The following is a 16,457-nucleotide window of genomic DNA, read 5'->3' as shown; positions in this document are numbered from 1 at the left end:
TTGAGTTAATATTTTTCTTCATTTTATTTTTCCTTACGTCAAGTAGACACATTGAGAATGCGCTACTGATATTTCCAATGGCATTTAACACCAGAGGTGGGTAAGCCGGCTTCAAAGAGTAAAAAGACTGACCATGTATTTGCTCCACCACCATACACTAAACCAGCTGATTACAATAATTAGTTCTCCTATCATGCTGAAGAGTTATGCTAATTAGAATCAGCTGGTTTAGTGTATGGTGGTGGAGCAAATACATGGTCAGTCTTTTTACAATTTGAAGCCTGCTTACCCACCTCTGTTTAACACACGCGCGCGTACATACATAAGTATGGGTGAGAAAACTGAATTTACGACACCTATATCGTCATTTTAGAGTTTACCTAACATACAACTGCTTAAACCTATATAAACCAGGGTTTCACATAGTTGAGCCTATGAGTTTCACAAGTTATGAAGACTGCTGATTATGAACGACATTATCTACTTTCATGGATCTAAAATCACATACTGAAGGGAAGGAAAATTCATGACATAAAAAGAAGACGCCGTTTTTTTTGGATCTTGGCATGCGTCCAAATGGTGTTTTATTACCCCACTAATTGTATCGTTCCTTAGTAGGGATTCTCTGTAGTCCTGTAGTTACCCATAGCTTGTGGCGTTTGGACACAACTCTTACACTGCTAGAGGAACAGCGTAAAATGGCTGTTATGTTACAATTTCTGGTTAGGACGTTATTGGATCCTGTTGTGCTACAACATGGTTGGCGAGTGGATTTGTTGTCTCCTGTCTTCTAATTTATTTTCCCTATTTTATTTTGGACTATGGGACGTTTCACCGACTCATTGGAGAAGCGTACACATAAATAACTTTAAAGCGGAAAACCAAGGCCAACGCCTACTCGGCACCGGCCTGGCAGAAGTGCTCACAGAAGACCAAGATGGGCTCCATCTTGGATCCATGTGGTGTGTGGAGTAGGTGAGTTGCCAATGCCCTGGTTTCTGGTTTGGGGACTGCTTGTCCGCATATGGCTAAAGACCTTCAAGTTTGTTTTATCTTCGTATTTAAGATTGCTATACTTGACTTGTATGAACTTGAACATGTTGAAGTAACACTGAACTATTGGTAAACACTGTCACAGTTTCTTTCACTGGATATTTCAGCAGCTGAGTGCCTTTGTGCCAAATAGTCATATTAAAATCAAGTACAGGAAAAAGACAAACAAGAGTATTTGTTTTTAATAGTGTTTATTATTTGCCGGGTTACATATGCTGTGGACCAGTGTGGGGTTAACCCTTATGTTTGGGGTCTCCCGGATGAGAAACCTGCGTACACTTTCTCAGGCTACGGTCGGTCACGGATGGAGAGGAAGCTTGCCAAGAAGCAGGCCACTTTTCTATTCTCCCTATCAAATTCAAATTTAAATGTGCTTCAAACTGTAAAACTAAACTGCTACACATTACTGTACAACTACTGATATCTTTAAGCTTAGATAAGCTTAACACATTTTGAAATGTTTTCTCTGAAAACAATTTGTAAGAACACATTTTACATTAGCATATTATGAGAGATAAAAATTGTTAGACAAAAATAACGCAGTTTTAAACCGGGTTAGTGTGACATTGGCTGTGTAATTTATTTATTTATTTATTTACCAAATATTGTATATGTTTTTACCCCAATACCAGTGTATGTTGTGGTAACTTATTTGGAGTAGTGTAGCATGATGTCAGCGATCTGGGCTTCTAAACGCCAAGGTTGTCGGTTTGAATCACAGGTGCAGCACTGCCGTTGCATCTTTGAGCAAGGCACTTATCCTGAATATTGTGTTCTGGAGGTACATGTTTAAGTATTGACAGGTAGAACTCCTGAGATGGGGGAAGGGGTAATCCTGCTTTTGTTTAACTCCACCAAAAATACACACTGTTCACATATATCGTCATGTATCGTCCCCAATGACAATAAGTGGGAAATTAAAATTGTTTTTCCGACTCTAGATGGCAGTATTGAAGCAGTTTGATCATCAATTTGTTCACCGTGTTGGAAAAATCCCATTTCTCTTCAAAAAAACATTAGGAAGTAATTTGCATTTTTATTAATTACTGCAGAATTCTGTATTACATGTGGGTTTGACATAATTATGAAAAAAATAATTTCAGCTTTAGTAAAACAGCGTACCTTAATAATTTAACTGATTTCACTGTTAGAATTCAGATGAATTCAAAAAAGTTCCTTAAACCCTCATTTGACTTTATGGGGGTGTGTAAAATCCATAGTTTATTTTGTGATCCATTATATATTCATTTTAGAATATAAGACTCCCGCTTATGTCATACAAATGACAAATTAATGCAGAAATTAAAATGAGAAAAAGGTACATGTAGATATTTAATTATTTAAAATTAACAGCTGCATGAAATACTGTTTAACACACTTTTCTCAAAGAATAAAATGCAATTATAATGACTTTTAATACTAATATCTGAATTATTTATTTTCAAATTCAAGCATTGCCTAACGTGCCAAAGTGTTAGATAAAAACTATGTAATATTGAGTGAATCTCATTACCTATAGAGGACAGTGTGCAGTTGCATTCGGAATGAATGGCCCTCTTTTAGTTTAGCTATCAACCGACTATGAACGAATCCATGGGACAGATTATCACTGAAAGCAATTTGTGTGATTAATGATATAGTTCCAAGACCAGTCAAGCCCATTGCAATTGGACTGTTGCCCACTCTTTTTTTCTTAATTGCATATATAAGCAGCTTGCAGTAGCAATGCATGGATTTCAGTGTATAAAAACTGCCCTTTTAACCTGATTGATTGAAATGTGGTTCTGTAATAAGATCCTAATGTGTTGCGGCCCTGCTGTGGTAATTCTTAATGTACACATTAGAACCCTGTGCAGGACTTGCTGTGGATGTTTAATGCACACACAGCTTCTGGCCAGAAGGTCTAATTTCTCCATGAAATATAGCACTCATTTTCTGTACTGTGTTGTAATGACAAGTCCATGTCCATCTGAGTTCCGTGTTCTGGCAGGTGGGGGGGGGTGGGTGGGGGGTGGGGGTGGAGGATGGGCTTGGGGGGTGTATATCCAGAGGCATTTTCTCAGGCTTTTGAAGTTTGCTATGCTCAGAATGTGCACACTTTTGTGTACTACACTATTATGACTGACATTCAAATTTACTGTGCATATTGTATGATTAGACCTAATGCTTTCTGAGTGCCTATGAACTGAAAAAAGTGTAAAGTTCCTATGTCTGGTGGCATAGTGTGGGTTTTCTTCTAGTATCTTTCCAGTCGTTGTGTGTGTGCGTGTGCGCGTTTGTGCGTGCATGTGTACACACGTGTTTGTGTGTGTGCGTGTGCGCGTGCGCGCGTTTGTGTTTGTGTGTGTGTGTGTGTGTGTGTGCGTGTGTGTGTACACGTGTTTGTGTGTGTGTTTGTGCGTGTGTGTACACACGTGTGTGTGTGTGTTTGTGTGTGTGTTTGTGCGTGTGTGTACACACGTGTGTGTGTGTGTTTGTGCGTGCGTGTGTACACACGTGTTTGTGTGTGTGTGTGTGCGTTTGTGTTTGTGTGTGTGTGTGTGTGTGTTTGTGTGTGTGTGTGTGCGTGTACACACGTGTTTGTGTGTGCGTGCGTGCGTGTTTGTGTGTGTGTGTGCGTGTACACGCGCATGTATGTTGACGGGCTTCATGAGGCCAGGCACGGCTCTGTGCGGTTGCGCATTCATCAGCGTAAACCTGCCCCTGAGACACGGCGTTTTAATCTCTCTCCATCTGCCCACTTTCCCAACCGCACCGAGATGCTTCCTGAGCTATTCTGAGGCTTTAACAAGTAAAGGATTGTGCCAGATTTACTTACTTCTCATTTAATGTGATAACACTGAGTCATCGTGGCTTATACCCAGAGACCAGATCGATGTTAATGCATTTACTCTCTATATTCATCTAGTCAAAACCACGGGCTAATAATCCCGTAATGGCTCCACTACACCACACAAGGTACGATCTGGGATTTTCTTTTCATATTACTTTAGTTTCAGTGTATGTTCACACCTGGCTCAGCCAGTTTTTTTTTTTTTTTTTTTTTTTTGGTGACCATTGGATATTTTAGGTACTTACAGAACTTTCTGACAACCTGTTGGATTTACAATAGGAAGGCTATACTTTGCCTGATTCCAATGAGGTTTGTACATTAACAGCCATTTCCTTTTCCCCCTCAAATTTACATTTTAAGTGTTTAGCATAAGCGCTTATCTAGAGGGACTTACACAGCTAACTTTCTTTACGTTATTTGTTCACAAATTTGGATTTACCCACCCTCTTCCTTGACCATTAAATCATGCTGCTTCCTGTTCCTTCCACACCTTGCACACACTAGTGTGCACATTGAAAGAAAAAAAATGTACACTCACTGGCCACTTTATTAGGTACACCTGTCTAGCACCAGGTGGGACCCTCTTGCCTCCAGAACAACCAGACTTCTTTGCAGCTTCAGTTCCATTAGTGCTGGTCAAATTACTTTGGTATCTTAGTCGATACTGACGGGATAGCATCCTGCAGTTACTGCAGATATTTGGGCCACACATTCATGCCTCTAACCTCCTGGTGGACTTCATCCCAAAGGTGCACTATTGGATTGAAATCTGAGGTATGTGCAGGCCATTGGAGTTAGCTGAAGTAAATGTCATGTTTGTGGAAACAGCTTGAGGTGATGTGTGCTTTGTGACATAGTGCATTATCTTGCTGGAAGTATCCGTTTGAAAAAGGGTAGACTGTGACCATAAAGGGATGCACATGATTAGCAACAATACCTGGGTGTGCTGTGGCACTGTAATAATGCTCATTTGGTATTAATGGGCCTATTGTGTACCAAGAAAACTTTCCCCACACAGTTACAACACCACCAGCAGCTTGCACAAGGCAGGATGGATCCCAGGATTCATGCTGTTTACAACAAATTCTGACCATTCTATCTGCATGTCTCAGTAGAAATCGAGATCTGTCAGAACTGGCCATGTTTTTGCACTCTTCAGTCGTGCAATGTTGGTGATCACGTGCCAGCTGTAGCCTCATCTTCCTGTTCTTAGCTGACAGGAGTGGAACCCAGCGTCGTCTTCAGCCTCTGGAGCCCATCCGCTTCAAGGTTTGACCTGTTGCACGTCCAGAGATGCCCTTCTGCACAGCACTGCTGTAAACTGCCGTTATATGCGCATCGGTGGCTTTTTTCTTTGCTTGAACAAGTCTGCCCATTCTCCTCTGTGTTTTCGCACACAGAACTGCTCATTACGGGATGTTTTTGCTTATTGCACCAATCTCTGTGAACTCTAGAGACAGTAGTGCCGGGCTGCCCAACACTATTCCTGGAGATCTGCTGTCTTAGAGGTTTTCATTTCAGCCCTAATTTGGCACACCGGATTCTACCAGTTAGCAGCTCAACGAGATCTCTAGCTGTTGAATAAGAGTGCTTTGCTAGGGTTGGAGTGAAATCCTACAGGGCAGTAGATCTCCAGGAACCAGAAATCTCAGGAGTGCAGCTGTTTTTGAGATGGTGGAACCACCATGTCTGGTATCAGCAATCTTTCCATTTATATCATAATCATAGTCATTTAGGACACACATCTTGCCTGTTCAAATGTTTGTTCAAACAACAACTAAATGTTTTCGCCATGTTTGCATACTTTATATATTGAGTTTCAGCCACATGTTTAGCTGTTTGGAGGAGCGGGCTAGTTGCGTTAACGAGCAAGTGTATCTAATGAAGTTAGTGTTCGTACAAAAATGACCTGTTACTTTAAATTCCAAAGAGGTAAGTAATGTCACCTTACAAAAAATAACTTTTATATAAATAGCTTTCAACAACACTGTTGCGAAGAAGAAAAGGGAACAAAAAATAAAGGTTTATTAAAAAAAGATTCTCCTGTTATTTTATGTTGTTTTTAAAAATTCAACTGTGGTCACTTTAGGTTATTCCACAGATGTAGGAAGGCTTGTGTAGGCTTAACACACATTTAAAAAATTATAATAAAAATAAAAAACTTACCTAAACTTTCCTCAGTGGTCTACAGGGGTTTGAGGGTTTCTATACTGGTTGTCTGGAAAATTAAATTTTCCATGGATCTGCTCATTGCCAATTTGAAATTTTTTTTGTGTTTTGTTATGCGATTAATGGCCTAACTTTATATTTGAATGACTACCAGCACATTCTGTCATAAATAATGTTTCCCCTGAAGGTTATTTTATGTACTGTATTCACTGGGTGTTGATTATTTTTTATCTGTGCACAGTAAACTTACCTTTTTTGGACCAATCAATTAACTTTTGTTCAAAGTTTGGAAATTATGGTGATAACTGAACTTTGTGAAAATAATTACAAATACATTGTGACCCTTGTGTTAAAATCGAGGATCTGTCCCAAACTTATGTAGCACCAGCTGAGGTTTGGCTAGATTTAATTCCCTCCAAAGTTTGATGTTTGATCTAATTATTTAAATATTTAATAATCTCTTCATGAGCCTGTTGTTCAGATCTGTTTTAGGATCGAGAAAGAAGAATTTGTATATGATTGTAGTGAGGCACAGAACAGGAAAGAGTTACTGTCATTCACTGTGGAATGACCTGGACATTAGTGTTGTTTTCCCCAAATAAGAAAAAGAACAATGTCCCCACAGTGTCCTGCTGTTGTAAATCTTGAACTGTTTGGTGGTTATTTGTCTTGAAGTTTAAAACTGAAATCTTGTGCCAATTATGGATTTTCCAGAAGAAAAAAATGTTATTGGAAAAAAAAAATCCTCTGGCAGGCCCAATAGCTGCAAAAATATAAATATTATTAATCAGTTCTTGGATAGCATAATGTTAGCAAACACGTTGATTTAATTCAGTTCTCAAAAATATGTGGAGTTGTTGATAAAATTCGAAATGAAATCATTTCTCCATCCACAACTTTCCAGTAAAGCACTTCCAATGGCCTGTTCCTCACAGGCCTTAGCCCCTGATTAACTGTTGAGTAATTGCTTTTGCTTATGATCTTTGTACTGGACTATGGCAGAGGAAAGCTTTAGAGATTCAACTTATTTTATGAATGGTAAACACAGATTAAGCTGTCAGTGGTGAAGACACACGGCAGCACTTGAGGGTTTTGTGATGCATACAGGCTCTGTTAGTGAAGGCTGCTCATTTCTGTCCCCCCACCCCAAACCAATTTCTGATTTCTGCCTTCACCACTCCTCTGTGCTGTTTTTCAGGACTATATTGCCATTACACCAACAGGCACAAGACATGCTTTATACTTTTAAAAAACAAAACAAACCAAAAAAAAAAAAAAACAGGCGTTCACCTGAAACTCTTTGTGGCTTGGCCCTTTCAGAGATATGAGTTCAAACGCGCTGCACCTTTGCCAACCTAAACTGACAAGCGGAATCGCTTATGCGTCGTGGTCCACCGTTTTACGGTCCCGTTCGTGGCTGCTCAAGGGCAGCTTCCTTTTCACGTGATTATTTTCCTCTAAATTTTTCATTTCTGCGAGCTGAGAAAATAAAGTTCCACCTTCTGAATGCATCCCACTGTGTGCCTTTGTGTTGCACCGGCATTATAAGCTGGCAAGGCCTTGCCTTTCACACGTGTACAGTTTTTATTAAACTGAGGTCACTTCTGTTTCACCAGTCATTTCTCAGCTGTTATGTCTTACAGAAAAGAAGTTGTCTTCCATTTAAAAAAAATATGTGCAGAATTTAATCACAAAAATAGTTTCATAATATTTCAGCCATGCTCCGAACATTCATGTGAACAGCTGTCTGCAACATGCACATTGCACCACCGATCATTCGGTAAACAAAGAAGAAAATTTATCATTAATAAAATAAAACATGAAGCCGCTAAGAGGCCCTGCATGACAAATAAAATAATTCATTTGTAAAAATGGACTTCAGCCTGGATTGAATTAGAATTTTTCCTTAACTTTGACTTGCAAATGTCTTTCATGGATAAACACTTGCACTTAATTATATGTCAAAGTTAAGGACACATGCTGATTGAGTCATTCGCGATTATGTGAAGATTACTGATTGAAATGGTGGATCACACAGGATTGACAAATACATTTACATAGCAACAGTGGGCACTACATTGGAGTTAGAAAATTAACCTATTGCCAATTTTTATTTTTTATTTTTTAAACGGGTATTAGTTATTAGCAGTAGTTATAACCCGTGTCATACGTGTACTATTTATAATCTCAGAGCTTTAACTGAAAACCAAAGATGTGCGTTTTAATAATTCACAGCTGTATTCTGAATGGTCAGAAATATTATTTTTCTCGTCAGTTTTAAAGTTATTTTTAAAACCTGTAATTATGTTTTCATGACTGAACTACGGGGACAGTAAAAGCTAGAGACATTCAGAGTTAATTTATAGCACTATATACTCATGCAGTTTTGGAGAAAACCCAAAAAAAAGTTATGACAGGTAACAACATAATCTGTCTGGAATGGGAGAAACATTTGATGTTTGTTTGTTTGTTACACAGTATAGCACCCAGAACTATAAAGAAAAAATAAAATCTTGTCACATAAAAATCTGATTTAAGTGCATTGCTGCATGCAGTACTGCATATTTAGATAAACCAATCAATAGTCATTAGTTGAGCGCTCACTAACTTAAATGGATGTCATTTATTCAGCAAATGATATTCTGGACCTCATAAAACGCAGTGAACCACTCATTGCAGCAAAAAGTAAATGCAATGCTATCCGCGGTACATATCACACAAACTATAGCTGTTTGGATGTTCTAATTGGCTTCTGTGGAGGACACTATTATAATAACTGCAAAAAGAAAACTACATTCTGTTTATTTGTCAAATATGAAGAAAAGATCAGTGAAATATCTGGGCATTAATCTGTTGCATTACATCTCTCCCCCTCACGTTTTAATGTTAGTCCAAATTGCTTTCCTATGTTCTGTATGAAAAATCTAAAAGAGTGATATTTGCTTAGTGATATCTGCTCACGAAGTGCGATAATCCATTGTTGACTCACTAATATCTATGAGAGTACAGCATAAAACTACTCTGGGGAGAACACCAAATTTCCCTGGGGTTAGCGAAGTGGATATATACATAATAAATGAATACATAATAAATAAACACTTTCCATTTGTATGTCATTTCAAAATATAACTTCTTTCATTTGTATAAACATTTTAACAATTTATATTTACTGTTTTGTATCTGGCATTCAACAATATTTTAAATGGTTAAACAAATAGCCACTGAGCATACTGTATACAGTAAAAAGTTTGGCTACATCTCATTTACAGCTGAAGAAATATACAACCACCGCTGCCTTTTGAAAAAGTTATTGTATGTTATTTTATAAGTGGGAGGTATTAGTAGTAGTATATTTTTCCTCTTACTGTCCAAAATGTATTACTTCATATAATAGTAATTTCAAATGTAATGTTTTTAGTATATAATGAGAGAGGATATATGCTACCACAGCAAACTAAATTTAAATAACTTGTGCTTTTGTTTTAGATTCATTTAAACTTAGTTAAACTTTAGCATTACGTTAAGTGTTTCTACACTTTGGCAAATTTTCAACTGGAAGCCATATCCCAGTGAGCTACTGGGTAATAAAATTTTATTATAAGAGCAAATCTTTTCTGTATAGGCTCTATACACAGCACCAGGTTGTACATTTAAGCATAAAGGACAGAGAACAAGTGGGTTGTATTCTAAATCCTTTTATAAAGTGGTCTCTATATTTGCTTGCTGGCGGACGGAGATTGTGTTGTGCCTTGTTAGAACGTCTGTTATTAATTTCCGTTACAATGCTGGGGAAAAGAGATTGGTAACACGGCCAGGAAAACCCTACTATACTGAAACACAATGGGATACCTTCAACATTTTATTTTAAATGAATTGAAACTCAGTTCAGTTATAGTGTGTGCCCTATTGTCGCATACAAATGTTTTACATCCCCTGATATTGACATGAAAAGTATTAGCCTACAGCAAGCCAGTTGCGACTATCGAACGTAATTTGAACAATTCAAAAGTTAGGCTACTTACGTTATAGTCTTCACACGGCGAATTCCCTTTTATCACCTGTCAAGGCAGGAAATAATCAGTGAGGTGGATGGTATGACTGAAACATGAAATGTCAAATAATAATAATATGCATTAAAATTCCGCAAAGAGTCACCTTGCTTTTTGTGCTTATTGTTATTTTTCACATTTCTTATCATGCGCTCTGCTGGACCTTCCTAAAAACTAATGGACTAGTCATACATACGAGCTCAAAGCCTCTTCTTTATGTGTTTGATTGACAGCGGGGAAAATTGAATAATTTTATTAGGTGAGCATCCTTACTAGTGCGAAATAATTAAGTAAAATGCGACGTTGAAGTCGTATTGTGCTGTGACAGCGAACCATTAAGTGGTATTATATCTCAGTTGAAATAAACTAAACAGGCATTTTAGGTTTAAATTTACAATGATTGTTAATCTGGCGCGAAGGTATCCCCTTTGTCTGCCACCCTTTGGTCTCGCCCAAACTTGGCTTAGATTTTTGCTCCCTTTCTATGGGAGCTGCATCAGTCTATCGGCAAGAGAAGGTTTGCCCGTCTCCATCAGTTTGCGCTGTCAATGGCTTGCTGGACGTATTCTATTTGAATGCCTGGGCTTTTTACATTTTTGTACTAAGATACCCGCGCAATGATGGATATCTTATGGATTTTATGGATACTACTACCCTCTGTGTGGACCGTAGAAGGTAAGCCATAATGTTTGTGTTTGCAAAGAATTTGTAAGCACTGACCATGTGAATGGGTTTTACTGCATGTCTGCTGGAACGTGAAGAGTTAAGAGTTGCAGTTTGGTTCTGGAGCAAGGTGTCGCGAAATCAGTATTCTTTTCAGAGCGCGTTTTCTTTTTTTTTTTTTTTTTTTTTTTTTGTTGCCGATGCTTGTTTTGTGTTGAGTTCGATTTATTGCAAATGCTTTCTTATATACTGTACCGCAGATGTATACGAGTATAGCACCCGTTCCACACAAGTAAATAGGCTACATAAATTAAATAAATAGTAGTCTCATTTGTAATTGTACTTAACATTGGTTACAGTTCTTGTTCAAATTAAATTACTAATGTATGAGCTGTCAAAATTCAGGTGTGCATATAGCTTTAGTGTAATGCTGAAGTTACTTTGACTATTTGAGCGCGCGGCACATGTTATTCATTCTTTTAATATTGTACATTTCTTATATTCCAAAATGCATGTCATTTTTGTGTTCAATTTATGCTACTCTGAGACTTCCCAATTAAGTGGTCAGAGCTTCTTGCACAATGAATAATAAATAACAGCCTTGTAGCTATTTCTTTCCATTTTATATACGACATTTCATCATTATGTTATTTAAAAAATGAAAGATGGGCACGTTTATACGCGTTGGTGTCCAGCATTCGGAACGCCCAGCAGTGTGCTTCAACAAAATTATTTTACTGACATTTTATCTGCACACACGCACAAGTGTGTTTTGTGTCAGGTCTTTTATTTATTGATTGTGTCCGTGCAATCTTCGAGAAATACATTAATGCTCGTCAGGGGATGAGCCGTGAAAACGGCCGTCCCGGCAGTGATTTGCGCTGTGCTGTACGCCTTGCTTACCCTGAATGGGTTCATATCGCTGATCTGTGTCAGAACATCTCTACTTGCGACTCCCAATTCTCCCACCACCCCCCGAAGCGTAGGCTTGCTCAGACGACTGGACCCCCAATCCCCCACCACCTCAGCATTTTACCCCCCATACACAAATTTAAGAATGTCTAGACACCGCTCAGCAACGTCAAAACATTTCTTTTAAACACAATTTTCGGGAGTTTGAAGTTTTAGTACATTACATAGTGGTGAATTTATTTATTTATTTATTTATTTATTTATTTATTTATTTATTTATTTATTTATGGGTTGGGAGTGGTGGTTAGTAGACCGTACTTGACTAGTTAAACCACCTTATTTGATGGACTAGGCAGTGTTTTATAAGTGGAGAGAGAACACACATCCATTAATGTAAATGTACACACATAACCCAACAGGTATGTTTAATAATCAGAATCAGAATCAGAATCAGAATCAGAATCAGAATCAGGTTTTATTGCCAAGTAGGTTTACACATACGAGGAATTTGTTTTGGTCAGGTGGTGCATAACAGTGAACATAAAATAAGATAAATAAAATGAAATAAACATAGTGCAATAAAAACATAACAGACATAAAATAACATAAACATAGTGCAAACGGTAAACAGTAAACAATAAACAATAGTGCAAGGGGATAAAGTGTTATAAGTACAGGTGCTGTCTGTTTGGTGTCCGTGGGGGTCAGGATAACAGTACAGTATCAGTGGGGGTCCCGGGCCTTGTTGATGAGGCCAGCTGCAGTCGGGAAAAAACTGTTCTTGTGTCGTGAGGTTTTGGTCCTGATGGACCGCAGCCTCCTGCCGGAGGGGAGTGTTTGAAAGAGTTTGTGTCCAGGGTGGGAGGGGTCGGCCACAATCTTTCCTGCCCGCCTAAAATCTCTAAAGCATTGCATTTTAGGCTAGTTTTATTGGTAGAAATAATTAGGAGCAGGTAACATATTTTGATCAGTATATTTAGAACCTTAAGATGAAAACCTTGAACATTCTGCCCTTTTTGCAGGTACGGATTACACTGAGTGCCTTGTCCATATCTATATGGTATATTTTTTCATGCTATTTTATGAATATCACTGCTTATGTTTGTTCATTCTGTCGAACTAGTTAGGGTTGGTATGATTTTGCATCATAGCAATTCTCTCTTAAGATGAAAGATGGATTTGAGATTTATTGATACCAAACAGTGTTGTTGAAATCCAGAAATTTGCCAAAATGGGGAATTTTGCCAATTTATTTGCAGTTATTTATTTTTAATAACTGATACAGAGGCTGAACATATGTGGCTTTTTAAAATGAAGGGCACTCTCACTCTGGATGTTGTTTTGGATCCAGTAATTCACACGGAACACTTTGTTGGTTCTTCACCCTCCTGATCAATTAAAAAAAGAAGAAGCTGTAATTACAGGATGAACAATATGTGAGTTGCACGCCTGTTTGAGAAAGTTGCTCAAGCCCCTGCACATGGACATATGGCCTGGAGGCTGTGATGTGGCAGCAGAATGGTCTTGGATCCCAATGTGTGCCTGGAGATGGCACCGCATAGTTTTAAGAACTCCTGCTTCATTGTGAGTTTATAAAATTAAATGTTATAACTGGAAAATAACAATTGATTCCTGCTTACCTGTGACTGTAAGCTCAGTGGAACTCCCTATGATCTCGGACGTTTTGGGGCTAACATGGCTGCCTGGCAGTGAGCAGTGTTTCTGAAGCTGTGAGAGCTAATACGGCTAAGCGCTGGGCTGTATGGTTTTAAACAGCACCTAGTGTGTGTGTGAAACCCACTGCTGTTTCTGTAACATCGCCATCGCAATAGTGGAGGAGGATAGCGGGTGAAGTGGATGAAATCATTGGTTTCCACGGTTTATAATTTTGATGAGAATTTGAAGAAACGTTCTGTGAATAATTTATGAAATGCGCACGCATTCACACACGCACACACACCCGCACACACGCACGCACACACCCATACTCATATCCGCACACATTTTACATCTTTACATTTCATATAAAGCTATTATGTGCATAGACAAATTATTTGTTGAATATCAATTATGATAATTGAAATATTGAATAGTACAAGGGTGATGAAGGTTAATGATTTCCAGATTGTTTTTAAAATTAGTTTTTGTCCATAGTTTTTTTTTATGTACGCATCTCATTTTTTTCAGGTACAGCAAGTTACAGAAAAATCTGTTTAACGAAGTTGTCAGCCATTGTGTTCCGTTTATGTTGGATGATGTAAGATGAGGAATCGTGGTCTGGTTTACTAACAGGACTTTACTTGTCATGGATTTTTCAGAACATTTTTATAAGTTGGTCTTGGAGATTTCTTTTTGTATGTGCATTAATAAACTGAAGATGGTAAACAGTAGATTACTGTCAGGTTTCAGGACGGTGATTGCAGCAGAATTCTGCTGTATAATATCAGGTGTGGTAAGTTTTTCTGACTCTAAGGCTTCCTCTGCTTTACGATACATTACAAGTCCCATAAAAATGCGATCCACCCTTTCAACAGTGTTTATTTGCTTATTTTATTTCACTTCTGCTCATGGCGGGTTTGGCCTTCTCATCTGTTCTAAAAAGACTGTAAAAAAGATGGAATAGAACTGAATTTGCAACAGGTTAAGGACTTGAGGTTGATGAAGGTACAAGGTAGAACTGCCACTTTGAGGGAGCTGCTTGCTGGGGCTGACTGGATTAGTGAGTGATGGAACCAACATTGAGGGTGGCTTTGTAACCCCCAGTTCGTTGATGGATGGATGGATGAATTCATGAATGAATTGAGAAATTAATTTGAAATGTAGCCTAACTTACAGTGACAATGCACAATGTTTTAGACTAACAATTTATTATGAGCACAATACAGTAAGTGAATGAGTTAATTTCATTGTTTATATATTCTCCCCAGGGAGAGGAAAACAAGATGCTGTTTTTAATGATTTTATTATTGTTGTTTAACTATGATTATTTAATTATAATTATATTTAAACATGTTTTTTGTCCTGCTTTGTACTTTGTAATATGTTGAGTGTTAATTTAAATAAACTATCATAAAATCGAGATTTGATCTTGCTTGGTATACTGCACATTCTGTGAGAGTTAAAAGAACTCTGGACATTTTACTATAAACATACTGCGTGATAAATTCTATCTGGATGTTTTATGAGAGAACAGGGAACTTGAGAAGCGAACCTTTTTTCAGCGATGAAATGAAAGGGTAAATTTAACTTTATGAATACACACCAGTTGCCTGGATTATTTAATGTTATGAATTATTGTCGATGGTCATGCAGCCAGCGTTGTGTGTGGCGATCATGCAGCTAGTATTTGTGCGCAATATGATTGGTGGGGATGATGCAATCAGTGTTTATGTGTTATATGATTGGTGGTGATGACGGAGCCAGTGTTTGTGAGTTATGTGATTGGTGGTGATAATGCAGCCAGTGTTCGTGTGTTATATGATTGGTGGGGATGATGCAGCCAGTTTTTTTTTTTTGTGTTATATGATTGGTGGTGAATACGCTGCCAGTGTTTGTTATGATTCATAGGTTCATTTATGTAACTATTTGAGTGTTTGTTGGTGGTGGGGTGTGTGTGTGTGTATGTGTGGGACAGAGGGAGGCTGTGTGTGTGCTAGCGATGGTCTGTTTGGTAGCGATGAGAGGCAGTAGTCAGTTGTTTGTTGAATTACTGATCGATTACATGGCTCATTATTCAGTGTCTATTAATTAACAGAAAAAGTGCTTTATTCTTTTCTCTTCCATTTAAGAGAGAATTCACTGACGTTATTAATTTTCCTGACTGAATGCGAGTGAACAGACATCTCTGTACACTGAGTCATTGTTTATGCACAATTGGATTTCCTTACAGTGCTCAGGAAGAAATTAAAGCAATTAAATGATAAATGAGTAATTCATATTTTGTGATTTAACATATAACATCACGTAATTAGATTGCACATACATTATGTCTGCATGCATGCATGCGTGTGTGTGTGTGTGTACACTCTTTAACTGCCACTAAGAATTTTGAAGAAGTACAGCTTCTTTGGTTTCATAAACAGCAACCACATACAACTCCAACTCCAGGTGTATCGTCAGGTGGGCAGTGGGTGTGAGGCCCACCTCCTAAAAAAGCAGAACAGGCATGCGAGAGTGCAGACGGGGGGTTTGGGGGGGGGCGGGCGGGTGGATGTAAGTCTTCCCAGCTGTATGTTTAAAATGCGATGCAGAGCCTGTGCGTTGAATTGGGGACAAAGACTGTGACAGAAACCTGCTGGGCTCCTGTGTCAGCATGAAGCTGGACTTGCCTTCAGGCAACAGGAAGTCATTTGTAGTACAGGAAACACCGGGTTACGTGGATGAGGAGCGGATTGCCCTTTCTGTTTTTTCACATGCTTTGTATTTGCTTTTTTGCTAAATAAAAAAAGAATATTATGCTGCTTGTTGTCAACTGTATCAATGTTGTCATCTTTGGAAGTTTTTAATTCTCTGTGACATGCTGGTGATATAGCCATCCAGTGTTTTAAATCAGTCTTTATTTCCATAAGTTACAGTTACATCTCTCACACACACACATACACATTCTCTCTCTCACACGCACTCTCTTTCTCACACACACACACACACACGCACGTGTGCGCACACACACACATGCTCACATACACCCTTGCATTGCAGATGGGGTTTGGCTCCATTGGCGAACAGCTTAGCAGGCTTCGGGCGGACTGTCTCAATGATTAGCTCAGCTAGCACATGGA

At 38.4% G+C, this 16,457-nt stretch overlaps 1 protein-coding gene across 6 annotated transcripts in view; it reads left to right on the top strand.

The window, feature by feature from the left end:
- Window positions 1-212: 212 nt before the first annotated feature.
- LOC135233958 (ephrin type-B receptor 2-like) overlaps window positions 213-16,457 on the top strand; it is a 130,703-nt gene continuing 114,458 nt past the window's right edge. For 2 of the 6 annotated variants that reach the window (XM_064297971.1, XM_064297970.1), the window contains exon 1: window positions 10,604-10,779. In XM_064297971.1, the coding sequence (XP_064154041.1) occupies window positions 10,722-10,779 (58 nt within the window). In that variant the 5' untranslated portion in view covers window positions 10,604-10,721. Of the gene's footprint in view, window positions 333-848; window positions 976-10,603; window positions 10,780-16,457 lie in introns of those variants that run through there. The other 4 variants (XR_010323998.1, XR_010323996.1, XR_010323997.1 and 1 more) reach the window with 4 other exon arrangements.

The sequence above is a fragment of the Anguilla rostrata genome, chromosome 11 (genome assembly GCF_018555375.3).
Source record: "Anguilla rostrata isolate EN2019 chromosome 11, ASM1855537v3, whole genome shotgun sequence".
In the NCBI taxonomy this organism is placed as follows: domain Eukaryota; kingdom Metazoa; phylum Chordata; class Actinopteri; order Anguilliformes; family Anguillidae; genus Anguilla; species Anguilla rostrata.
The sequence above is the reverse complement of the archived record's forward strand: the minus strand, read 5'-3'. Positions and strand labels throughout refer to the sequence as shown.